The 26,470-nt window shown below is 43.1% G+C and overlaps 1 protein-coding gene across 4 annotated transcripts in view; it reads right to left on the bottom strand.

Moving 5' to 3' along the window:
• Window positions 1–4,541: 4,541 nt before the first annotated feature.
• LOC121277627 (muscular LMNA-interacting protein) overlaps window positions 4,542–26,470 on the bottom strand; it is a 192,028-nt gene continuing 170,099 nt past the window's right edge. For all 4 annotated transcript variants that reach the window (XM_041187190.1, XM_041187191.1, XM_041187193.1 and 1 more), the window contains 3 exons: window positions 24,927–24,980; window positions 18,206–18,364; window positions 4,542–5,161 (listed from right to left, as the gene is read on the bottom strand). In XM_041187190.1, coding sequence (XP_041043124.1) covers window positions 18,212–18,364; window positions 24,927–24,980 — 207 coding nt within the window. In that variant the 3' untranslated portion in view covers window positions 4,542–5,161; window positions 18,206–18,211. The remainder of the gene's footprint in view (window positions 5,162–18,205; window positions 18,365–24,926; window positions 24,981–26,470) is intronic.

Here is a 26,470-nt window from a genome sequence, read left to right as displayed (position 1 = left end):
CGCCATACACCCTGAGAGAAAGATTCAGCATTGAGCTAGAGAAACTGGACATAATACAACATGTTCAGTTCTCAGAATGGGCAGCGCCCATAGTACCCGTCCTTAAACTTGATGAAAGCGTCTGAATTTGTGGGGATTACAAACTGACGGTTAACAAAGTAGCCAAATTGGATAGGTACCCCACTCCAAAAATCGAAGACCTGTATGCCAAGCTGGCAGGAGGGACTACATACACAAAGTTTGACATGAGTCAAGCTTATCAACAGCTACAGTTAGATAATGCCTCCCAGGAACTTGTCACAATTAATACCCACAAAGGGTGTACCAATATACATGATTGCCTTTCGGTGTCTCCTCAGCTTATGCCATCTTTCAAAGAACAATGGAAAGCTTACTGCAGGGACTGCCTCAGGTTGTAGTCTATTTAGACAATGTTTTGGTGACAGGGTCCACTGAAAAAGATCATTTGGCAAACTTAGAATTTATCTTAAAATGTTTCCTGCAAGCTAGAGTGCATCTAAAAAAAAAGTGCATGTCCAAGTAAGGGAGGTAATCTATGTGGGTCACCGGGTAGATTCATGGGGCCTCCACCCGGCTGAGGAAAAGGTGAGAGCCAGAAGTGAGGCACCTGCGCCAAAGTACGCCTCAGAGCTCAAATCATTCCTAGGAATGATCAACTATTATGGCAGTTCTTACCCAATTTGTCTACAGTGCTGGCCCCCATGCATTCTCTACTCAAAAAGAATAAACGTTGATCTTGGGAGGTGCCCCAGAAAGAAGCTTTCATAAAGGTGAAACAATTGTTGCACTCGTGCTATCTATTAGTGCATTATGAACAGATGAAAGATTTGGTGCTGACAAGTGTCTCACTAACTTGATCAAGTTTTTCGAGGAAGTGACAAAGATGATCGAATATGGAAGGGCCGTGGATGTTATCTACATGGATTTCAGTAAGGCCTTTTGATAAGGTCCCTCATGGCAGACTTGTACAGAAGGTAAAGTCACACGGGATCAGAGATGAGCTGGCAAGATGGATACAGAATTGGCTTGGTCATAGAAGACAGGGGGTAGCAATCGAAGGGTGCTTTTCTGAATGGAGAGCTGTGACTAGTGGTGTTCCGCAGGGAACAGTACTGGGACCTTTGCTGTTTGTAGTATATGTAAATGAGTTGGGGGAAAATGTAACTGGGCTAATTAGTAAGTTTGCAGATAACACTAAGGTTGGAGGAGCTGCAGATAGTGAAAAGGATTGCCAAAGGATACAACGGGATATGGATCGGTTGGAGACTTGGGCGGAGAAATGGCAGATGGAGTTTAATCCGGACAAATGCGAGGTAATGCAGTTTGGAGGTCTAATACAGGTAGGAATTATACAGTAAATGGCAGAACCCTTAAGTGCATCGACGAGCAGAGAGATCTGGGTGTACAGGTCCACAGGTCAATGAAAGTGGCAACGCAGGTGGATAAGGTAGTCAGGAAGGCATATGGCATGATTGCCTTCATCGGCAGGGGTATTGGGTATAAAAGCTGGGAAGTCATGCTGGAGCTGTATAGAACCTTGGTTAGGCCACACTTGGAATATTGCGTGCAATTCTGGTCGTCACATTACCAGAAGGATATGGAGGCATTGGAGAGGGTGCAGAGGAGGTTTACCAGGATGCTGCCTGGTCTGGAGATTATTAGCTATGAGGAAAGGTTGGAGAAACTCGGATTGTTCTCACTAGAGCGATGGAGATTGAGGGGCGACTTGATAGAAGTTTACAAAATTATGAGTGGCATGGACAGAGTAGATAGTCAGAAGCTTTTTCCCAGGGTGGAAGGGTCAATTACTAGGGGACATAGATTTAAGGTGAGAGGAGAAAACTTTAGAGGAGATGTGCGGGTTAGGTTTTTTTACACAGAGGGTAGTGAGTGTCTGGAATTCGCTGCCAGAGCAGTTGGTGGAAGCAGATACAATAGTGGTGTTTAAGAGGCAGCTTGACAAATACATGAATAGGATGGGAGTAGAGGGATACGGACCCCGGAACTGCAAAATATTGTAGTTTGACAGGCAATATGATTGGCGCAGGCTTGGAGGGCTGAAGGGCTTGTTCCTGTGCTGTACTTTTCTTTGTTCTTTGTTCTATGTGATGCATCTCCCTATGGAGTGGGAGCAGTGCTCTCTAAGTGGATGGACAACAGCACAGAATGGTCAATAGGCTATGTATCAAGGACACTCACCACAGTGGAAAAGGGATATTCACCAATAGAAAAAGGTCTGTCCATCATCTTTGGTGTCAAGAAATTTCACCAGTATGTACACGGACACCATTTTACTATCATATCAGATCACAAACCATTGCTAGGATTGTTTAGTGAGGAAAAAGCTATACCGCCCATTGCCTCAGCAAGAATACAGCGATGGGCCTTAATTTTGGCAGCATACGAATACTCGTTCATACATAGGCCTGGCAATCAAATCGCAAACACCAAAGCTCTTCGTCATTTGCCTTACAAGAAAATAATGAGCACATCCAAGTTCCACAAGAACTTGTCTTACTGTTAAATTTCTTAGATTCCTCGCTGGTATGCAATTGACAGATCAGACTGGACAAGTCAGGAGCCAGTCCTATCTCAAGTACGAGAACAAGTGCTTCATGGTTGGTCGCAGGAGCCTGTATCTGATTAAATGAAACTACTTCAACAGAAGACATGAAATAACCAGGCAGGATGACATCTTATTGTGGGGAACACAAGTGATAGTTCCTCCAAAGGGAAGGGAGCCACTTTTAATTGAACTACACAGTGCACAGCAATTTTCCAAATGAAGACCATAGCACGCAGCTATCTATGGAGGCCTGGGATGGATGGCGAAATAGAGAGGTTAGTAAAGCACTGTGTGCAATGTCAGCAACTGCAAAAGTTTCCAGTAACAGCTCCATTACACCCATGGGAGTGGCCAGGTAGACCCAGGCTGCCGTTACACATTGACTACATTGGTCCTTGCCTGGGAATAATGTTTATGCTTATTATCGATGACCATCAAAATGGCTGGACGTATATGAGATGAAGTCACCAAATTCAGTCACTACAATTGAGAAACTTCATCAGAGTTTTGTCATTCATGGGACACCTGTAGTCATTTTCGATAACGGCACAACATTTACAAGTGCTGAGTTTCAACTGTTTATCAGCCTCAATGGTATCACTCATGTGAAAACTGCACTGTACCACCCTTCCTCAAATGGACTGGCTGAGAGCGTGGTTCAAACATTCAAGGCAGGCATGAGAAAGCTAACTGGTGATTCCTTGGCAATCAAATTAGCATGCTTTCTTTTTCATTACAGGACTACCCCTCACAACGAAGCTAGACATGGCTGGCATAGTCACAAGAGGAAATTAACCGTAGGAGAGCAGGTATACGTGAAAAACTTCAGGGAGGGACCAGAGTGGTTTCTGGGTGAAGTAAGTGTGGTGACTGGACCTCTATCTTACCACGTGGAGGTGGAAGGCCAAGTCATACGGAGACATGTGGGCGATTTAAGGAAAAGAGAGACAAATCATCAAAATATGGTTCCACCAGTGACCATGACCGAATTTGCGTTTCCTGTTGAGGATGCTCAACCCAGGACAGACATATCTGATGTTCCTGTAAGAGTGGAGGATACAGAACTGCAAGTGCTCACCAAAGCACCTGATATTCAGGCAACACCAGAAAAGGAGAATCCTGGCAAAGAATCTGAAGTTGTGGAGCTGCGACGTTCCACACGTACCAGGAAACCACCTGAAAGACGGAACTTGTAAATTCCTTACCCATGTATAGCTGAATTAAAGGGGGAGGAGTGTAGTAATTATGGTTTTATTTAGTGTATAATGTACCTTTAAGAATGTGTTAGGGAAGATCACATGATCTGTAGTAACCAATAAGAGAGTAGTGCAGGCTCTCTCAGCAATCAGTGTAGAGATAGAGTTGGAGTGAAAGCATACGTGTAGTTGCTGCTGAGTATATTGTAAATAATCTTAATGTTTCCACCCAAGAAGTGTCTGCTGTTCAATTCTAGCACTAATAGTGCAACTTGGCCACCCTTTAACAAAACTATACCTCTAGGTATGTAAACTACAGCTTCAAGTCTTCTGCAGGACTGGATTATAGGTAGCTTTCAATCCCTTTGATGGAGTCAGTAACACTTCCTTACCTCTTCCAGTATGTTGATTCCAATATTTGATTTTAGATAATGAACATCCCAGGTAAACCTGCTTACTCACCTTCTAAATCTGCATTACTCTTGTGCATGGAGGCCATTATAGGAGATGCTGTAGTTTTGAACAGTTTGCTATATATAAATTCAATATATGTAAAAAGCCTGTTTCATTTGATTTAGCAAGATTCATTTTGTATTTTCATTCTACTTAATTAAAGCATTATATTTTATCTTCTTTTGAAATGTATAGTTGCTATTCTAATTGTGTTTATATGACGCAGAGTGATAAACTGGTAACTCTAAGGTGTGAAGAAAGTAACAATTTGAAACTCAAGATAGCTTGTTTTAAAATAGTATCAATAAAATTTGACGTTTCTTTATTTTTCCAAAAAGCATCCAAAAATTGATACATTCATACAGAAAATATGAAGTGACATCTATTGAAGTCATCTGTAGATAGCTTTGCTGATGAGTTGGTGTGAAAATTAACTTTGTTTTTTCAAAACGTCTTTGAATCTGGCTGAAAAACATCAAAAGCAAATACATTGGGAACATGTGACATGTAAATGTTGCACACTCAAATAATTTTCCATATACCTGCTCTTCCCAAGATTAGCAGACGTACAAAATGGCATCCATTAGAAATAATCGCCAGGTACATAAGCAGAAATGTCTCAGCTGTTTATCGATTACTGTAGTTACAGAAACATGTGACTGATTATTGGTAACTGACAATATTGAATGATTACATTGTGCATAAGTGACAACTCAGGCGCATATTTTGAAAGGTTTCAAAATACAAAAAAAATAATGTAATGATCATCAGAGAGTTTTACTTCAGATGGTGTTGCGTACTCACTCAACAGTTTTCATATAATATTAGCGTTTTAAGAAATACAAATTTACAATAAAGAAGCCCTTATAAATGCAGTGAGGTGATGTTACTTCATGAAATGACATGGCGAGTTGCAGTCTTATACCTGGAGAAGGAAGAAAAAATGCTTAGTCATTCAACATCAAAATCAGCAGCTTATTGAATTTCTTACAAAAACAGAAAAAAAACTATCCCCTTGTATTTGGCTTATCTCTCCACAATAAACATTTTGCCATCTTGCAGTTTCTCAGATCCATAGTTAGTTTCTCAGGTGAATGTAGGCATCTACCAGTGTTGCTCACATTAAATACTAGAAAGGGAGTCTATCGTGACTTGACATTCAGCATCTTGGTCTCTTGACACTATGACTACACAACAATTACTTACATGTACAACCCCAAACACGGTTCTTCCATTGTAATAGACTCATATATACCCATATCCATTACTTCACTTCCTCCATACTGCTTGCTAGTAACCGCTTGCCTTACTTTCGTTCATTCTGTTATCTTGCAGGAGAAATTGGCACACAATATCCACCTCAGGCAGACCATCAGAGGGGGCTTGCGTAGCCTGTAGTGCTTCATCCACTTTGAGGGGAAAACAATGGAGCTCTGGGAGGTATTCAGCTCTGGGCAGCAGCAAATCAGCAGCATTTTGCTAGCACCAGGTTTCCAGTTGAGCTCTGGTGCCCCAGCATTTTCTGTGAAGCACCACATAGCCACAATCTTCAACTTCACTGCTTCCCTGTCTCGCCACTCGTTCTTGGTTTCTACCCACTCCCCTTGCACATCTGTGGTAAAGTGGAGTACTATATACCTTTAAGAGAATGCAAGTGGACTAACCACGTGACAATACTGACCAATCACTGTACAGCACGAGCTGTTGGTTACCTGTAAGTCTAGAGCTGGAGGTGGTTGTGGGAGCATGCAAGGATTTAGTGCTCTGCCCTCTGTTGCAATAAACAATCACAGTTTGATCCTTATGTTGGTCTCTCTCCATCATTGTTAGCGAGCATCAACTAACAAGTGTATATGAAGGCGTGCAATGGACTCAAGGCATAAAAACATCCATCACAGCAATTGGCAGTACAGGAGGAGGAAGATTATGGTGAAGAAAAGAATGAGGAGCAAGTTGCCCAGCAGTCACAGAAGCATGATACTGGCACCTCTCTGGACAGCAGCAAATGCCCAGCTCTCTTGCCTTCCTCCTCTTAGCACTGTACCAGTGGAATGTGGGAGGTGACACCAAGATGACCAAGTATGCAGCCATGGTACAAATTTCACATTAGCCCCATGCACCTTTTGTAGAGTGTGAGCATTGAGCAGTTAACTACCTCCTGCATTCCTGACCTCAGGTGGCACCTAGAAGAAGCACGAGGAGAGATCACCACCCAGGGGAAGCACAGTGTGAACAGCGAGCAGCATGATTGCACTTTGAAATTGACTGTAATAAAGTTAAGTGTACGCCGCTTTATTTCTTATGCAGGTTACAGTCATAAAGGTGACTTATATCCTCACTGATTTGATGATGATGAGAACAGTCATTCGGGGACAAAGAAAAGCTATTGTGTTGACATATGGTAGGTGGCAATGGTTTGAGGGCTAAGGTAGAAAACATGGACTAAGATGTCAATGATAGACATGTTCCACAAAAGAGGAGACTCCAGTGCTGCAACATTCTGTAACATTTATTTAGTAAATGTGGTGTGAGTTCCCTTTGTTCCCTCATCTGGTGTTGTTACCTGTCATTACCTATCTGTGATAAATGGTATACAAGATTATTCCTCTACCTGCTCTTGAGAAACCCTAACATTTGACAGTGTCTAGTAGAACAAAAATATGTTGCTGCTCTGATCCTCTGAAAAGCAATCAGAAGCAAATGCAATTGTCGGGAGGCATTTTAAACACTTTATTTTAAAGTTTTCTAAGTTTGTAAATCTTTAAAAAAAGAAATGTATAGACTATTCTCGGTCAGAAACTCCTCAATTCCACCAGTATATCCTGGCAGCAATTTCAACCTTACTGACTTCAAAACTTACTTACTTCAAAAGCAATGGCGGGATAAATCCAGCCAACTTTCATCTACAATACCCCTGGACAACAGGTAGTTGTCTGTATATAAGGCCAATGGTGTTTCACAGGATGGCTACATTACATAAGAGAACATAGGGGAAGCTACTTAAAGGGGCATTAGTGCTAGAATTATCTACAACATGGATTTCCTCCCTGGAAAATAAATTCCCTATGCTGTTCCAGCTCCTCTGATATGCCTGAAACAGTGAGGAAGTTCACTGATTTTATTGTAAAGGGCTATTTGGTGGCCTTGTGGTGCAGTGGGTAGCATCTGCACCTCTGAGCCAGAAACTCCACGTTTGAGTCCCACTTCAGGACTTGATGACCATGGGTAATGTGGCCAAACAAGATGACTATCAACCGGTAAATCCTTCCAATACAGCTATGGCAGACAGTAAGATCAGGAGCCATGCCTGATGTGAAGTGTCACATGGTCAGCCACATTTGATGCGAAGTGGTACCCCTCAAGCCATAGTCGCTGGCTTCAAGCTAGTGCCCTGTTCCAGGAAAAACTGGCTACAGAAACAGATATAGCCAGGTGCTTTGTCCACCTCATGCATCATTAGACATGGGAACTTTCTAAGTCTAAGTCTAAAAGGCTATTCCAAATGTATTAATTGATGAAGAGGGATGGTGGCCAATTCTCTGATAATCCGGCATTCAAAGTGTGAGATTCCTGTGATGAGGTTGACCAAGGTGGACACATTATTTGACCTTTGAACTCTTCACCTATGCTTTTGTGCTTCAGTTTAAAAAAATAGTTTATTCAATGAATATTTCTAATCCTGAAAAGTTCTCTAATTTACAATGTTCACCTGTTCTAAAAGACAGGAAATTGTGCACAATTTGAATTTTCAGTTTCTTAAAACTTGCAAAAATTAGTCATTGCACATTAAAAGGAATGGTGCTTCATGTAATAAAATACCTTTGATTCTTGCTGTGAATTGAGACATTTGCTGCAAGCTCAGTTTGTCAGTACAAATCATGATACATGACTCATAACGCTAATCCTAACAGCAGCTGGTGTCTAGGAAGCCTATATCCAGCTTCACACTGCGAGGCTAAATTCCATTCTATACAGCCTGAAAGTCAGATGTAAATGGCAAAGTTAAAAGTAGAGGGCAAGTTGCCAACCTAAACCCTTCCACCTCTTCACCCTGCACTCCTCCTCTGAGACACTACTGGGCTCAAAACCCATCTCCTTAATCAAGCGTTCAGTCACTTCTCCTTACAGGGTTGATCGATATATTCATTTCTTAATTCTTATGTTAATTACATTTATTATTACTAAGGGATTGACAGACGGATCAATGAATTTACCCTGTAAATCACTTCACCGCATAAAACAGGGAGATCTCAGATTCATTCTGTGCTGAGTCAGCTGATTTTAACCAGAGTAACAATAGAGGTGCCCTAATTGCCTCATAGTTCCCTCTTTGATGCAGGGGCTATCAACCAAGATTTCCGCTCTTGATCACTTTATAGTTGCCTGTATTGGAAATGTTTGTGAGGATTCTGGGTGAGGTCAGGATCAAGTTTTTCTTTGATGATGCTCACTTGACACTTGTGTATGGGGCTCTGCATTTTGCATGAAGTACATATTTCTTGCAAAGTCATTGAAGTTTTGCCAGATCACTGGAGGGAAGGTGGGAAGCTATTGTAATTCATAGAAGTGTTCTCCAATCTACAAAGCCATAATCATCCATACAATACATTAAAATCCTTGAGATTTTTGCATTGTTATGATTGTGACAGTAGGCCATTGAAAGAATGGCCTAGAATTTGTGGTGATAATGGCAGCAAAACTGTCAGTGTTCACTGTCTTTGCCTCCTCTGAAACTATAAGCTACTTGTGGAGTCCGTACACATGGGGCAGAATCTTGCGCTGATCGGGTGGGTGTGTGCCCAACCCAATCAGCCACAAAGTCATGCACGATGATGCCGGCCAGCATGAAATCGCGGTCAGCGGTCAGTTCCCCGGCTGAAATTGGACCCGTCAATCGCGCCCGCTGATCTAAAATTCTGCCCATGGAGTTAAATGGGAAAATGCAGAAACTGTTGTCAGTGATTCCACATTTGTCCAGAGGATATGCTGTTTAGTTACTCTCAGGTTGCAATCATTAAAAATCATTGAGTTGTTGAAAACCTCCACTCTTACACTGTTAGTCATGCAGTAAAAACACTTGAAAAGCTACACCTCGTTGAATGAGCCGTAATTGGGTTTTTAACAATGTGCTAAGTTCATAATTACTATTGAACAGCCTCACAGGCCTTGAAAGAGTAATTTTATATTTGTGGAATGTCAAATTTCTCCATTATGATAAGTTCCACAAATTACTAAACTACTTTTTAAAGTAAACATTGTTCATGATATTTCAGCTTGAAACCTTTTGTATGTCCCAATCATTTATTGCACCCTATGTAAAATGTAAAATTAAAAGTGATGGGATTTAGTGTTTTTATTTTCTGATTTGCAGACTATGAGAATATTTCAATGCGGCTAACTGCTTACCCTGTTTGATGACATCACTACTGCTGAATCCTTGGTGGTTCCCTTGGTTTGGCACCAGATTCAAACTGAGGTTAGGAAAGGAAAAATCCATACCACAGAGATTGCTTGGCCTCTGTGGGAAGTTTTCTCCAAGGTCAGTGCCAAGTGCAGTTGTGTCACTGCTGACTATGAAAGCCAGCCCTACAGGTAAAACTGCAGCAGTGGTGCATGCTATTCTTACTGTCTCTACAGGTGGTTCAATTACCACAAATAAATAATAGCAGGTAAAACTGTTATTCTTGCTTGCTCTAGAAATGCCACCATAACCCCTTAGATTGTTAGAATAAGCACAGTTAAAAGACTTGTCATTTTCTCTGGCCAACCATAAGCAAAGCCTTGGGAGATTGACTAGGCTTGAATTGTAATAAAGAATTCCTTCATGATCTTGTAAAAGGGTGTCTATTTAAATTTTCAAAAGTCAACAGAGAGAGAAGAAAGACTGCGCATTTATACAGCATCCGTCACAACCTCAGGGTGCCACAGCCAAAATGAAATTCTTTTTGAAGTGTAGTCACTGTAGTAATGTTGGCAAACAGCAATGTAATAAATAAGCAGATAATCTGTTTGCAAGTGATGTTGATTGAGGAATGAATATTGGGCAAGTCAATGGGGGAAGTCTTCTGCTCTTCTTGAAATGGCACCACGGGATCTATTGCACATATCTGAGAGTGCACACAGAGGGCAGTATTTAATGGATGCAACAGCAGTCTCACCCCCAGGCTGAGGAGAAGGCAAGAGACCCTGTCATATCTTCTGAGGAGGGCCCACCAAATTAAGTGCCACTCTGTGACTTAATTGAGCAGCAGCAGCCTTCCCTGGGTGCAAGGACACTGGTGGGAAGAAGTCCCGCCCACCAGGAGGTGGTGGCCAGAGGCTGGCAGCTTGCATTGTTCAGCAGCTCTACTGGGAAGGCAGTGGCTGCTGCCGGTAATGCACTCACCCAAGGTCCAAGACTCAGGCCACAGGTACGTGATAGCAGGTCTTGGGGTGGGGTCATGGGGAGGGGTGGTCAGCAGCAAGTGCAAGGGGGCAGCTCTTAGCACCTCCCCCTTCCTGATGCTGGGACCCTCGATCAGGTATTGAATGCCTTTGAACCCCACCCCCCCACCCCCTCCAGGTGCTGGTAAGCAACTCCATATGGGTTTGCTTGTTGTGCTCCTGTTTGGCAAGTTCCCACCTCCCCCACCCGCTCCTGCCACTGAGTTAATACCAGCTGTGGCTGGATGAGGCCCTTAAGTATACATTAAATGTCCACTTAAGGGCCTCGCAGGATGGGAAGGCTGTCCATGGGCCTTCCTGCCATGGTGTTAACTGGTGTGGGGGTGGGAATGTGACGGGGACCCCACCTGCTCTCCTCACCCGAGACAACTCAGAGATTTTACCAGGATAATCTTGACGACTCCCTCACTGAATCTCAGGTAAATGTGGGAGATGCGGTGGGATAGGGTTGGGGGGGTTGGTGGGCTGGTGTGGTGAGGTGAACGGGAGGGAAAGTGAGGTGCACTGATATGCAGCAACCATCCTAAGTACTGTGGAATGGGAAGGAACATTGCTCCTCCTCATGAAAGGAAAATAAAAACTCACCTTTTTGATGAAGCTGCAGCAACCGTTGAAAAACCTGAAGCCCAGCCCCAGCCAATTTTGCCAAGAGATCATTTAACAGGTGTTAAGTTCCTCATATACAGCAAGTCCAACAGCTGTCAAACAATTTATACTTTGCTTGTTGTGCTTTAGATATTGGATTCATTGAATAAATCAAATATTTGCCTTTGCATTGCTTTGTGAAACCATACCCATTGTACTGGCAGGGACTTGACAAGGTTGGGGAAGCAGAATTTCTGAGCGTGGAAACAACTGGTGTCCAGAAGCACCATTCGGCTACTGTGTGGGGATGAGGATTCAAGTCAAACATGATCCCATTCCTAACTTATTCCCACAAAAAGACACTGTCCAACAGAGTGGCTGAGATATGCAATCAGTACCAGGTGGAATCTTTCTGATTTTTACCCACCCAAGAGAAACTGAGGTAAGGAATCTTTAAACTCCTTTCTGTCCATTTACTATGGGGACTGAATAGTGTCTTCATACCCTGGTCGAATTACCCTTGGACTCTATTTCTGTTTCCCCATTAGAATTCTGGCTCAGGCACAATGGGCCAAATGGCCTCCTTCTGCGCTGTAGGATTCACAGAATCACAGAGTTGTTACGGTGTAGAAGGAGGCCATTCATCCCATCATGCCTGCAATGGCTCTCTGAGCATTATAATTTAGTGCCAATCTCCTGCCTTTTCCCCTTAACCCTGCATGCTGTTTCTATTTAAATAATCATTCAATGCCTTCTTGAATGCCTCAATTGAACCTGCCTGCACTTCACTTCCAGGCAATGCATTCCAGACCCTAACTACTCGCTGTGTGAAAAAGCATTTTCTCACCTCACATTTGCTTCTTCTGCAAAATGCTTTAAAACTATGCCCTATGGTTCTCGATCCATTTACAAGCGGGAACTGTTTCTCCCTATCTACTCTGTCCAGGCCCCTCTATGATTCTTTGATTATAAATTCAATGCTCGACTTCCACTTCAATTGAACAATGGGCATAAAGCTAATGGCTGATCTTTAATTGTGACTGTAATTTCCAAACAAACAACATTCCCGTGTATGGAAACAACCACCTCATTGCAAGATACGAGCAGCAGCTCCCTTGCCAAATGGTGCATTTGAAAGAAAATGACTTGATATCAGATCTCCTGAGACAGTACACTTTTATAAAAGTGTACTTTTATAAAAAAGTACATTGCTACCTCACCACTCCCCCTATCCCCGACACCACCACTTACAGTATTCAAATTAAATAAGATATTGGGTGCAATTTTCAGTTGATCATCCCAGCCGAAATGATGGGACCTGTAGTGGGTCGGGAATGAGCCATGGCATAAGCACTTGTGTTCCACGTACCCCAACCAATCAGACACAGTGGACAGAACGACGTATGAATGCTGTCGAAGGAAGGATTTCTAATTAAAGGGACCCTGAGCAGAGGTCAGAATGACTAAACTGGACAAGGATTCCTGTGATATATTTTGAAGTCAGGATGGTGAGTGACTTGGAGGGGAACTTCTAGGTGGTGGTGTTCCCATCTACCTGCTGCCCTTGTCCTTCTAGATGGTAGTGGTTGTGGGTTTGGAAGGTGCTGTCGAAGGAGTCTTGGTGAATTTCTGCAGTGCATCTTGTAGATGGTACACACTGTTGGTACTGTGCTTCGGTGGTGAGGGAGTGAATGTTTGTGGATGTGGTGCCAATTAAGTGGGCTACTTTGTTCTGGACAGTGTCAAGCGTCTTGAGTGTTGTGGGAGCTGCACTCATCCAGGCAAGTGGGGAGTATTCCATCACACTCCTAACTTGTGTCTTGTAGATGATGGAAAGGCTTTGGGGAGTCAGGTGAGTTACTCACCGCAGGATTCTTAGCCCCTGACCTGCTACTGTAGCCACAGTATTTATATAGCTAGTCCAGTTCAGTTTCTGGTCAATGGTAAACCCCAGGATGTTGATAGTGGGGGATTCAGTGATGTTAATGCCATTGAAAATCAAGGGCCGGTGGTTAAATTCTCTCTTGTTGGAGATGGTCATTGTCTGGCACTTGTGTGGCACAAGTGTTACTTGCTACTTGTCAGCCCAAGCCTGGATATTGTCCAGGTCTTGCTGCATTTGGACATAGACTTCTTCAGTATCTGAGGAGCTGCGAATGGTGCTGAATTTTATGCAATCATCAGCGAACGTCCCCACTTCTGACCTTATGATGGAAGGAAGGTCATTGATGCAGCAGCTGAAGTTGGTTGGGCCAAGGAACTACTCTGAGGAACTCCTGAAGTGATGTCCTGGAACTGAGATGAATGACACCCAACAACCACAACCATTTTCCTTTGTGCCAGGTATGACTCCAACCAGTGGAGAGTTTTCCCCCCTGATTCTCACTGAGTCCAATTTTGCTAGGGCTCCTTGAAGCCACACATGGTCAAACGTGGCCTTGATGTCAAGGGTAGTCACCTCACCTCGGGAGTTCAACTCTTTTGTCCATGTTTGGACAATGCTGTAATGAGGTCAGGCGCTGAGTGGCCCTGGCAGAACCCAAACTGGGCATCAGTGAGCAGGTTATTGCTAAGCAAGTGCCACTTGATAGCACTGTTGATGACCCCGTCCATCACTTCACTGATGATGGAGAATAGACTAATCGGGTGGCAATTGGCCGGGTTGGATTTGTCCTGCTTTTTGTGTAAAGGACATACCTAGGCAATTTTCCACATAACCAGGTAGATGCCAGTGTTGTAGCTGTACTGGAACAGCTTGGCTAGAGGTGCAACAAGTTCTAGAGCATAGGTCTTCTCAGTACTATTGTTGGAATATTGTCCGGGTAAATAGCCTTTTCAGTATCCAGTGCCTTCAGCCATTTCTTGATATCACGTGGAATGAATCGCATTGGCTAATGACTGGCATCTGTGATGCTGAGGACCTCCGGAGGAGGCCAAGATGGATCATCCACTCGGTGCTTCTGGCTGAAGATTGTCGCAAATGCTTCAAACTTTTCTTTGCACTGCTGTGCTGGGCTCCTCCACCATTAAGGATGGGGATATTTGTGGAGCCTCCTCCTCCAGTGAGTTGTTGGTGTCCACCACCATTCATGACTGGATGTGGCAGGACTGCAGAGCTTAGATCTGATCTATTGGTTATGGGATCACTTAGCACTGGCTATCACTTGCTGCTTATGCTATTTGGCACGCAAATAGTCTTGTGTTATAGCTTCACCAGGTTGACATCTCATTTTTAGGTATGCCTGGTGCTGCTCCTGGCATGCCCTCCTGCACTCTTCATTGAACCAGGGTTTATCCCCGGCTTGATGGTAATGGTAGAATGGGGGATATGCCGGGCCATAAGGTTACAGATTCGAGTACAATTCTGCTGCTGCTGATGGACCCACATGGATGTCCAGTCTTGAGTTGCTAGATCTGTTCACAATCTATCCCAATTTAGCACGGTGGTAGTGCCACACAAGATGATGGAGGGTATCTTCAATGTGAAGTTAGGACTTCATCTCCACAACAACTGTGCAGTGGTCACTCCCACCGATACTGTCATGAACAGATGCATCTGTGCCCTTGCCACCCTCAGTGCTTCCTCCAAATCGTGTTCAATGAGGATCACTGATTCATCAGCTGAGGGAGGCAGCGTGTGGTAATCAGCAGGATGCTTCCTTGCCCATGTTTGACCTGATGCCATGAGACTTCTGGAGTCGATGTTGAGGTCTCCCAGGGCAACTCCCTCCTGACTGTATACCACTGTGTCGCCACCTCTGTTAGATCTGTCCTGCCAGTGGGACAGGACATACCCAGGGATGGTGATGGTGGTGTCTGGGATATTATCTATAAGATATGATTCCATGAGGGCAACTATGTCAGGCTGTTGCTTGACTAGTCCATGGCAGTAGCCCCCAGATGTGCGGCAAGTAGCGTAGTATGAAGGACTTTGCAGGATCGACAGGGCTGAGTTTGTCGCTGTGACTTTGTCACGTTTTGATATGTGTTAGGCCTGGTCTAGAGTCACATGTAGGCCAGACCAGGTAAGGACGACAGATTTCCTTCCCTAAAGGGCGTTAGGGATGGGTTTTTACAACAATCGACAATGGTCATCATTAGAATTTTAATTCCAAATTTCATTTAATTTCAAATTCCACCATCTGCCGTGGTGGGATTCGAACCTGGATCCCCAGAGCATTACCCTGGGTCTCTGGATTACTGTCCAGCCACAATATCACTATGCCCTCACCTCCCCAGGTTTCCATGATTTACCTGAAAGTCACTGGCAGTAAGGTAACCAGCCAAACTTGTCCTGGTCAAATCTGAGAGCTGCCCCATGGTGCCTGGATTCAGAGATTAATTAATTCAAAGAATGTTCAGTGGCATGGGCTGTTTCTCTTTAAAGTGTTAACATATCTAAGCCCACAGACTCAATGAAACCATTAGAAGTAATTTATCAATCTTCCATTTCTGCCTGAAAAGTGAAGCTGGAAAATGACTCCCATTATCTCTTATAAAGGAAATTGTTTGAAAGATAATTAATAGAGCCGATTTTCAGGGTATGCACTAAGGAACATTGTCCCTTTGGAACATACATCATTGACGGCTGCACTCAGCTCCAAACATATCAATTAAAGGCTGATGTACCCAGATAATCATCCCTAATCTCTCGATATTAACAGCTTGCCTCACAGTGTATAGGATACTGCTGAAATTTTAGGTCACTGCTAGTCCTCCAAGTGTAAACAGGCATGAAAAACTAGTGTTCAGAATAAATGACTGTATTAGCTGCTCAACACTTGCTCAACTCTGAATGGGCCTTCAGATTCTGTTAAATGATCAGGAAGCTTGTTCTGACCATCTATACGATCACATCATGAAGGTCTACAAAGACTTTTACTCTAAACTTTGCCACGTTACAAAACAAGTTAACAAAATATGCTTCTAATAAAGAGCATTCTAATTCCTTGCCCATTGATTCTACCCTTAATATATTATAGTATTATACTGTAAGCATCCTGCTGTGATTTACTGTTTGTTGATTTATCTGTAAATAAGTACACTAGTATTAGCCCAGACACACTGATCTGAATTTTTGTTCCAGGGTTTTGATCCCACCTCCAATTGTCAATTCGGGAACCCGGATTTGCTGATGAAGGGACCCCAAGGTAGATTTTGGACAAGGTGGCCAATTAAAAGGCCAGTACTGGGAGCCCTATCCAATTAAGGCGAGTCTCTGGGTATCAGCAGCCGCACCTGCAAAGCTGGGAGAACGATAAGATAGAGGCACCGTCCAAAATATTTTCAATGTTTAAAAATGAAATATGGCCACAGCTACCAGGCCAGCATTGTGGAGGGGCAATCCCACCACAGGAAAGCCTGCAGCTGCAGTTGTGACCCACTGGCACTCGTGGCTGAGGGAGGTGGGGGTATTTAAATAAGGCATTGGTGGCCACCCCAGCCTGCTGCCAGGAGTCCGTCTCCACCCATCTGCTTGACTTTGGCCTCAGCTGGGGGTCCATCTGCAGTCTGGAAATTTCCAAACAGCATGTGAAGAGTGCACTTTAATTAGCCTAACTAGTTAGCCAACACTGGCAGGCACAAGGCAGTCCCCCGCCACCCCATCCCACCCCAGAAGCAGCCTCCCTCAAATTAAGCCGGAGTCAGGAAAATGCCGGCAGACCAGCTGGTTATGCAAAAATTGTCTGTACACCCACCTTCAAGCATACTGCCTTCGCAGAATGAAAACACAGCCCAATGACTTGACGTGGGAAAAAGACAGGAGATCACTTCAGGGAACCCAGTTGTTGCCAGGGCCAGTAACCCAGATACAGGTTGCCGATCGTGGACTTACTGTCTGAGAAATGAGGAATACAGGTTTCAGTGCAGAGACTCACTCGTCCTGGCTACAAAAACCATCTTTTTGCTGTGAGCACAAAATATTTACTGGGGAAAGTGGAGGGCACATAGGGTGCAGGCGAAGCCAAAAATCAGCCAAAGAGCCCAGCAAGGCTGAGGGCGCAAGGTCCTAAGGAGCTACATTAACATTTTCTTTTTAGCTCCGAAGGCTTCCTTGAGGGGCCAGGGAAGAGTTTCCATTTCTCCAGCGCCCACAAGGAGTGCTGAAATAGGCCCTTGTCTTAAAGAGCCAGCAGCATCTGCCTCGCTTTCACTGTTGAATTTCCTGGCTTCTGGAAATGTGCACAGCAACAATGTATTTTAAATCAGGCACTTAATTGCACCCTAAGAGCCCATTTAATTGTTAATTAAGCGCACCCCCAATCTACCACCATAAAAAAGGCAGATTGCTGCCACCGTCCCCATATTTAACTCTTTAATCTCCAGACCTTCTCCTGCCATTATGGGGTCAGGGGAGGCAGTGGGAAGCAGGGATTAATTGAGACTGTAGTGCTGGGAGGAAGCTTATGGTGGCCAAGTCTTTGAAATGTCGAAAAACCACAAATAATGTGAATGCAAAGAGAATATTTAACCACAGTGATGAGCAGTAAAAGAATAAGGGTACAAATTTAATAAGTTCATGTCAGACTAGTGATTATAATAATCCACCTGCTCCCCACCACCCCCCACCCCACCCCATCCCCCGCCAACCACACTCCCCACAGTAGCAGAGTGGATATCTACCTCAGATTTCAACCAAAAGCAGATGAATAACTCTTTTAATATCATTTGTGGAGAGCAAGCCAAGGGTTAAAGAAAGTGGGATGTTTCTTTGGCTTTGCTCAGCAAATAGGCAGGTTATGTGCTGAATTAACCAGACAGTATCCAGGTTACAAATCCCATGAAAGAACTGGGCTTAATGAATGCAAATAGCCCTTTCCTAACTTAATTTCTTTTTATGCACAGCAGCAACTTTTGCTAATGTCACATCATGTGTTGTATTGTTGCAATCTCAAATGTTTCGTTACTGGGCTTTGCATCGAGGAAGTGTGCTGCTCACCTTTGCTCATGTTTTGACAGCTTGCTCTAACTCCTCTTCCATTATCATCAGGACTTCCTGGTTAGAATCAGTGTTTGGCAGTAGTGACCTCTCAGATTCCCTTCGCCTGCCTTGGCTTTGGTGCTGATCCCTGTTCAGTTTTGTTGTCACATGAGTGAGCTGCAACAGTCAAAAACAAGGAAAGTGAAAGTTATCTTTTTCCCCCAAAATATCAATTCAAAGTCATTAAGAGTGAAACATTCACTGCTGAATTTCCTGGCCTCTGGAAATATGCACAACAACAATGTATGCTGTGAAACAGGTGCATTACGCCTGTGCAATCAGTTTACTTATACCAGAACTGTGTTGTTTTGTTCACGAGTTTACTGATCTCAGGTTGGAAGGGGTTGAGGGTGGGAGGTGGGGGGGGAAGGGGTTGGGGGTTTGGAGGTTGAAGGGTGGGAGGTGGGGGGTTTGGGGGTGGGGGGGGTTGGGAGGTGGGGGTGTTGGAGGTTAGGGCTGAGGTTGGGGAGTGGGAGGTTGGAGAGTGGGAGGTTGGAGAGTGGGAGGTTGGGGAGTGAGAGGTTGGGGAGTGAGAGGTTGGGGAGTGAGAGGTTGGGGAGTGGGAGGTTGGGGAGTGGGAGTGGGCAGGGAGGTAGTGGTGCTGCAATTAGCTTCAATGCTCATGGGTGAAGAAAGGAAAATAAGCTACAATTCCTGCTCCTGGCTGTTATCCAACACCCAATGTTGCAAGTGAGCATCTGCAGATTTCAGATGAGGAGAGGATAAGATACTGCTGAGGGTTAATAGCCTATAGGTGAATTGCCATTACTCATCCCCTGAAGGCGTTACTTAATTTACTTGGAACATGGATCTAAGGTATCATTTACTGCCTGTACCCCATCCAAGTACCCATCATTTATCATTGAGCTGCCAGTGTGCATTGTCAAAACTTTCAACTATCAGCGATATAATCTTAAATTAGGAGTTTGGTAGATAGTGGGTAGATGGGCTGGATAAAGGGTCAGGAGAGGCTCAGGTAAGTTTAATTTATTTTTTAAAAGGTTGCCTCTGGGCCAGGAGGAGGTGTGAACTTCTCTGCCTCACAAGGAAACCTTAGGCCTGCCCTGCCCTGGGATTTACCCACTCCTTTCCACGACCACCATTATGATCTACTTTCGTCGATTGAGTCACCTGACTGCTGGGGACTGTTCCATTGGTTGGCTGATAATGGCCTCCTGTCACTCGAATACTCCTGCTTGCTGGCCAGGGAGTTATTCGCACCAACCCTGGGTAGCAGTCCAAGCTACATTCTGAGAATGAGGACGAGGAGCTAGAAACTCTCCATGCCTTGGACACTGCCAGCTTTTGCTCTTTCTGTTCATCTGGCACCAATCCCACCTTCCAGTGAATCTTAAACGCCACAAATCTCAGCGCCAGATTAAAAACTCAAAAGCAGATATTTACCCCACCAAAAGTGTCAGGCAAACAAATAGTTAACAATCTTAGCACTGTTGTGGACAATGGAACCAATAGTTCTTAACTAGCTGACATTTTCCACCACTTCCAATTATCCTCGTACAGCAAATTCTGTGTCCATTGACATTATCACTGCATCCATCCCATCGAAGATCATTACTTGTCGACAGCACAACTATCCAGTCTGACTCAACCAAGTGGAATGTCTCTCATCTAACATTTAACGTTGAGTAAAAAGAACAGTCTCTATTTTAAACCCAAGCTATCTGAACAACACAAGGCCAGAGACAAAATTTCCTGCTTATGGCACGGAATCAAGTTGAAAAACATGCAGCTGACACCAACTTGTCCTGCATTTCACAGTGGCCATTTCATCATAGTCATTCCTTTCCATGTTACACAGCTGCTTCCAGTAAACATGTGCATTATGTGTGATCTTCTGTCCAGTGGCCCAAGCTTCAAATGTTCTGGACAGGACCATCACAGACAGAATGCCCTCTCTGGAAACGTATAAAAACTGGTGAATCAGCAGATGACGCTAAACTTGTATATTGTCGCAGAAATTAAAGTATAGTTTTCCCTTTCTCTTCCAATTACCTCCTCCACACTCCTGGGGGGTAGTGGGGAAGGGTGGGGGTGGGAGTGCTGACTCTCACCCAGGCACAGACCCACATGGGCTGGCCAATTCCCGAAGGCAGTGCATTATAGCACTATATCCACAAACACCCACATTACTGGAGGGTTCACTGGATAGTGAAACCTTAGTTAACGTTTGCCTCACCTAGCCCAGATTCACTGAGACCAATTGTAACTCTTTCGAGTACAAACCCATTTCCATCTGTTTCAGTTGAAGTTACATTGTTTCATAGTTTGCCATTGTGAGATTTGAACTCTTGATCTTGGGGTTACAAGCCCAGTACCATAACCACTTGGCTATTTAGGCCAAGCACTGAGACCAATTGTAACATCCTTCTCACTAACTCAGCCAGCATCAGCCTGGCAACTGAATGTGATCTATGTGCGATTGAGTTCTATGTACTTTATTTTAAACTGATGATTTCATTTCAACCAAAAGTGCACATCATGAATTCAGACATGGAGGTCAGTAGATCCTACAGGATTTTCTGCTATTCATTTCAATAGATGTAAAATCCAGTGGACCAACTAATGCTCTGTTGCTTCACTGTTTACAAAGCTCCTCCACAGTTTCAAATCTACCCTACAGCGTAAATAACTTCTATTCAAACTGTCACCATGCTGGGATAAGCAATTTTGTTTTGAAATGCAATTGAGAAGCAGCTGCAGGGGACGCTGCCATTGTCCAAAGCTGCATTGGTTGCGTATGTTACTGTCAACCAGTCTATGGCAGCAAAGCTCAGCTTCCCCAAATACTGTACAGTACTGTACAAGTTCCACAAAAAACTACTGCAAGTGAATGCACAAGCACTGACTCCTGGAAAATCAAACCCCTAAACCACACCCAAAATGGAATCCAATAAGATAGGACAGAGTTTGCGGGGGTGTGGGAAGCAGGTTTTGTGAGCAAACAGTAAACAGGCAGGTGATGGGTGGATCACACCCAGAGGAGACAGACTTGGGGACCTGTGCAATTTCCATTGTTGGCTCTCATTTTAATCAGCCCGGCGAGCTGTCGGCACAAAACACATTCCTCATGGGGAATTGGGAACTCTAGCAGTACAGTCACATGACAAGGCCCTGCAGCAGCAGGGAGTCATATAAAGCCTTGGAACCAGAAAGGAGCAGCAGACAGCACGATTGCAGAGCTTCCATAAGTTTTCAGATCTGTTAAAACAGGAGACCCACAAGTGAGCAACAGAAAAAGCTTCCAATAGCCAATGCAGATTAGTTGGCAACACCTTAGCATCCCGGAAAATATTGCCAGTACTGCCCATGGTTGTTGGGTGAGTGTGGGAACTGGCAGGCGCCAGGTGTCCAAACATAATAATGGGGTGTCACATGCCCTCTCTTATTTTCTTTTATGCACCACACCCTGTTGGTTAAAGGTAGTAGCTCTGGCCACCAAAAATCAAAATTTACCAACAACACAGCAGGAAGTCAGCCTGACAAGAGTTGAGACTCAGTATTGCTTCCGCTACACAAACCAGGTGGTAGTGAGATGAACATCACCCACCATGCTCCATGTCAGCTCGCAGCTTTAGGGTTGCACATTTGTGGCCAAACTCACTAACCAGATGGTGTAAAAAGTTTAATCTGACGCAGTGATTTACTTCAAATTGTAAAAAGCAGAATTGTTCAATGAATGTAAAATTCAGAGTTGAGCCGATGCAGCAGGAAACTCAAATCTCTCAAAATGTTGCTGGCTGCAATTCTAAACAGCCAAAACTATTCTGCTCTGCCTTTAACAGAAAAGTAATTTTGTTAGAATTTCTGTGAAAATATTAACCACCTAGAGAAATCTGTATTGGCACTGATATGAGGAGCTCCTCAATCTCGATGAAAATGGAATAATAATTGTGATTGCCCACGCTACACAGGGCACAGTTATTCCAGTACTTACCTTTCACTTTCAAGATGCCAATCATTGTACGATTAGTTTCCTATTTACATCAAGATTATGAAGAATTAAAATGTGCTGTTAGTCCCAGAATACAGACCATGACCAAGAGTTCCCACTGTAGGCACAATTAGAAATCTGGACACAAAATGCACAAGTTTCCAGACAAGATCTCCAGTATCTGCTCAAACTCATTTGCATAATCACTGAATGTCACATCTTCCATAAAGCAGTGCAATTTGGGGAGTTTTTTGGAATGTGATATTTTTTAAAGAAATGCTTGCATTAATACATCGATACATATAGTAATTTGGTACAGCGATAGTAACATAGCAGAAAATGGGTTCATCACAGAACATATACATTTTTGATAAAAGTGACCAGTCCACCACCTGCAAGTAACCTGATTTAAAAATCACTGAAAATTATTTTTTTTAAAAAGCTATACAGAACCATTTACTGGTTACATTGGTATACAGTAGTCAGTTTCTTAGTAACTTAAAAATAATCATAGAATCATAGGAACTTACAACACAGAAGACGACCATTTGGCCAATCACACCTGTTCTCTCCCTTTGGAAGAGCAGTCATGCTTAGACCCACATACTTTTTGTCTGTAACTCGAAGCTCCTCATCCTCAAGAACCTGTCCAACTCTGTTTTAATGTTATTTGTGAAATCAGCTTCCACCATTTTTCTGGTACATCATTTCAGATCCCAACCACTGAGTGAATAACATTTTTTCTCATTTGCCCTCTAGACATTTTGCCAATGATTTTAAATATATGACCTCTCATTATGGACCACTCACCAGAGAGAATAGAATAGATAGAGAAAAACCATCAAAATCTCTATTAGGTCATCTCCTAACGCTACATACGAACATGTGAATTAGGAGCAGGAGTAGGCCATTAGGCCCCTCGAGACTGCTCCGCCAATCAATAAGATCATGGCTGACCTGATTGTAACCTCAACCCCACATTTCCACCGACCCTCAATAACCTTTCACCCCCTTGTTTTTCAAGAATCTATCCACCTCTGCCATAAAAATATTCAAAGACTCTGCTTCCACTGCCTTTTGAGGGAGAGAGTTCCAAAGACTCACGACCCTCAGAGAAAAAAATTCTCTTCCTCTGTCTTAAAAGGGCAGCCCCTTATTTTTAAACAGTGACCCCTAGTGCTAGATTCTCCCACAAGAGAAAACATCCTCTCCACATCCGCCCTGTCAAGACCCTCAGGATCTTGTATATTTCCGTCAAGTTGCCTCTTACTTTTTTAAATTCCAGCAGATACAAGCTTAGCCCGTCCAACCTCTCTTCATAAGACAACCCACCCATTCCAGGTATTAGTCTAGTAAACCTTCTCTGAACTGTTTCCAATGGATTTACATCCTTCCTTAAATAAGGAGACCAATACTGTACACAATACTCCAGATGAGGTCACACCAATGGCCTGTATAAGTGAAGCATAACTTCCCTACTTTTGTAATTAATTCCCTTCACAATAACCTTTAATGTGGCACCTTATCAAATGCCTTTTGGAAATCAGTACCCTGTTCCAGGTAGAATAGTCCCAGCTCCTCCAACCTCGCCTCATAACTGAAGTCCCTCATTCCTGGTAACATCCTGGTAAACATTCTTTCAACCCTTTCTAAAGCCTTTACATCTTTTCTGAAGTGTGATGCACAGAATTGTTCACAATATTCCATCTGAGGCCTGACCAGTGATTTACAAAGTTCTAGATTGATCTCTTTGCATATTCTACCATTCTATTTATAAACCCAAGTATCTCATATACTTTTTTCAACCACTTATCAACTTGCCTTGGTGCCTTTAAGGATTAGTGTATATGGACCAAGATCTTTTTGCTCATTTGTACTTTACAAAGCTCTGTAATTTATGGTATAATGTCTTTCTATATTAATTCAGTTAAAGTGTGCCACTTCACAATTTTCCACATTGAATTCCATCAGCCACGCTTCTGCCCATTTTACTGTTCTCCCTGTCAGCCTGAAACCCATAACCACCATCATAGTTATCTACTATGGCAAGTTGCACCATCATGTGCAAACTTTAGAATGCTGTCCCTTACACCTGAGTCTGGTTCATTTATAAAACTGGAGAAGAGTAATGAATCCAGAATTGAACCTTAGCAAGCATCACTGCAAAGTATCTCTCAGACTGAAAAATATCGATTCACCACCAGCTGTTGTATACTTCAGATATCTCAGAGCTATGCAGAGGTGGCATCCCAGCTTGTGCATGTGCAGGAATTTTACTTACAACAGTTTCATCCAGTGCTTCAAAATGTCTGCAATATACAACACCATCCTTTTCTTCCTGTCATTGCCAATTTTGAATGCCTAGTGTCCTTGTACCTAAAATTAAAGCTTAAGTGCTTCCACAAATATTAATTCAGTCGGGGTATGGCCAGCTTCTAGCTTTCTAAGTCAGCATTAAAGATTGCAGGAACTCAATTTACGCTGCACATAATCTGTGTAATTGTGTACATTGGCTTGACCAGTTTAGGCAAATTGCGCTGATAAACCAGCAGAACCTAGCAGAAACTCCAGGTCAGTGTCCTAACACTTCACATTAAATCTTTCACAACAGAAAAATCAAAGCTTCAAAAACTATCTGAAAACATAACATTCTTTGGGTTGCATTCTGGCAAATTACATGCAACTAATTAAAGTTAAGTTTCTATGAATGCAGATTAACTCATTTACCTCATTGATGCCCAGAGCTTCGTTTTCATGGATTGTCATTATTGAGTGACGTGGCTTCAAAACATACAAATGGAGAAAACAAGAAAAATGAAAGTGTGGAATTCAATACTTGCTGTTCAAACACTAGAGCACAGTGACACATTACTGCCGGCTATGTTTTGTGCTTGTTCTAGGGATGGTATGATTTTTTGTTATAATTCACTCCTTTAAGTTGAAACAACAACAAAAGAGTCATTGACTAAGTGAAGACAACCAAAATAAGTCAATCCCATTAAAAGAGAAAATATACAACAAAAGTCAGCATAATTTCTGTCTGCAGTCACACCCTTTCGTAGAATATAAATCATATCTCATGATGAGTCTCTATAATGCATCCTCAGTTACATTATACAGTTAGAGTAAATTGAAAGTAAATAACAATTGTACATGCTATTTTGTCTTTAGATGTAACAAGCTGAATTGCTGACCATTTTCAAGAGTGCAGGGTTACACTACAGTCAGAGATTTCCCTAGTCCTGCAATACAAAGCACAGATATCCTTCACATTGGGTGAGTGAGTAAGTGAGTGAGTGCAGTACTTAAAAATCTCATTCCCCAATAAAAATACGTAGATATTTAGAATCACACCAAACACAAATCAATTCAGTAAATTAATTGTTCACCAATATTTTGGACTTGCGGTTCCAGTGAACAGAAATCTTCAGTGGGGACAAAGGGTACAGGCAGAGAAATTTACTTTGTCAGTCGTTTCTTTTCCCACCTTCAGCTTTCTCCCCCTCTCTCAGCTTGATGCCCAAGTTTGATCACAGCATCAATCACCTATCAATTCTTTGCACAATTTCTCATTTCTCATTTAGTCGTCTGAAAATTGATAGCAGTGAAGTATTCAAAAATGATGGGAAGCACTGACCTTGTCCCAATTAGTGTGGCATATCCACATATGCTTTCCAACAGTAATAATGAGATATCAAGGGACAGTAACTTTGGATAATTCTCCCTTTCCCAACTCAAGACATTGAGGCTAATTCGAAAGGGTGAAGATTGACTAGAATGGTACCAAGGATATGGTACTAAAGGCACATGGAGAGGGTAGAGAAGCAGTGAGTGTTCTCCTTAGAGCAGGGGAGGTTAGGGGGAGATTTAATAGTGGCATTCAAAATCATGAATGGTTTTGATAAAGTAACTAAGAGAGAAACTGTTTCCACTGGCAGGAGAGTCAGTAATTAGGAGATACAGAATGGAGGGAATTGTGAAAAAACCAGAGGCGAGATGAGGAGAATGTTTTTTATGCAGTAAGTTATGATGGTATGCAGTGCACTGTCAGAAATGGGGATGGATGCAAATTCAACGTAACTTTCAAAGGGGAGTTGGATAAATACCTGAGGGGGAAAACTTTGCAGGGCTATGGGAATAGAATAGGGGAGTGGGACTAATTGGATTGCTCTTTCATAGGGGCACGATATGCGCTATATCATTCTATGACTCAATAATTGCATTTCCCTTAGTACTGCCTTGATGTTTAACAACAAAGAGGGATTAGACTC

Source organism: Carcharodon carcharias, chromosome 5 (assembly GCF_017639515.1).
Source record: "Carcharodon carcharias isolate sCarCar2 chromosome 5, sCarCar2.pri, whole genome shotgun sequence".
Classification (NCBI taxonomy): Eukaryota; Metazoa; Chordata; class Chondrichthyes; order Lamniformes; family Lamnidae; genus Carcharodon; species Carcharodon carcharias.
This window is presented reverse-complemented; position numbering and strand designations above follow the sequence as displayed.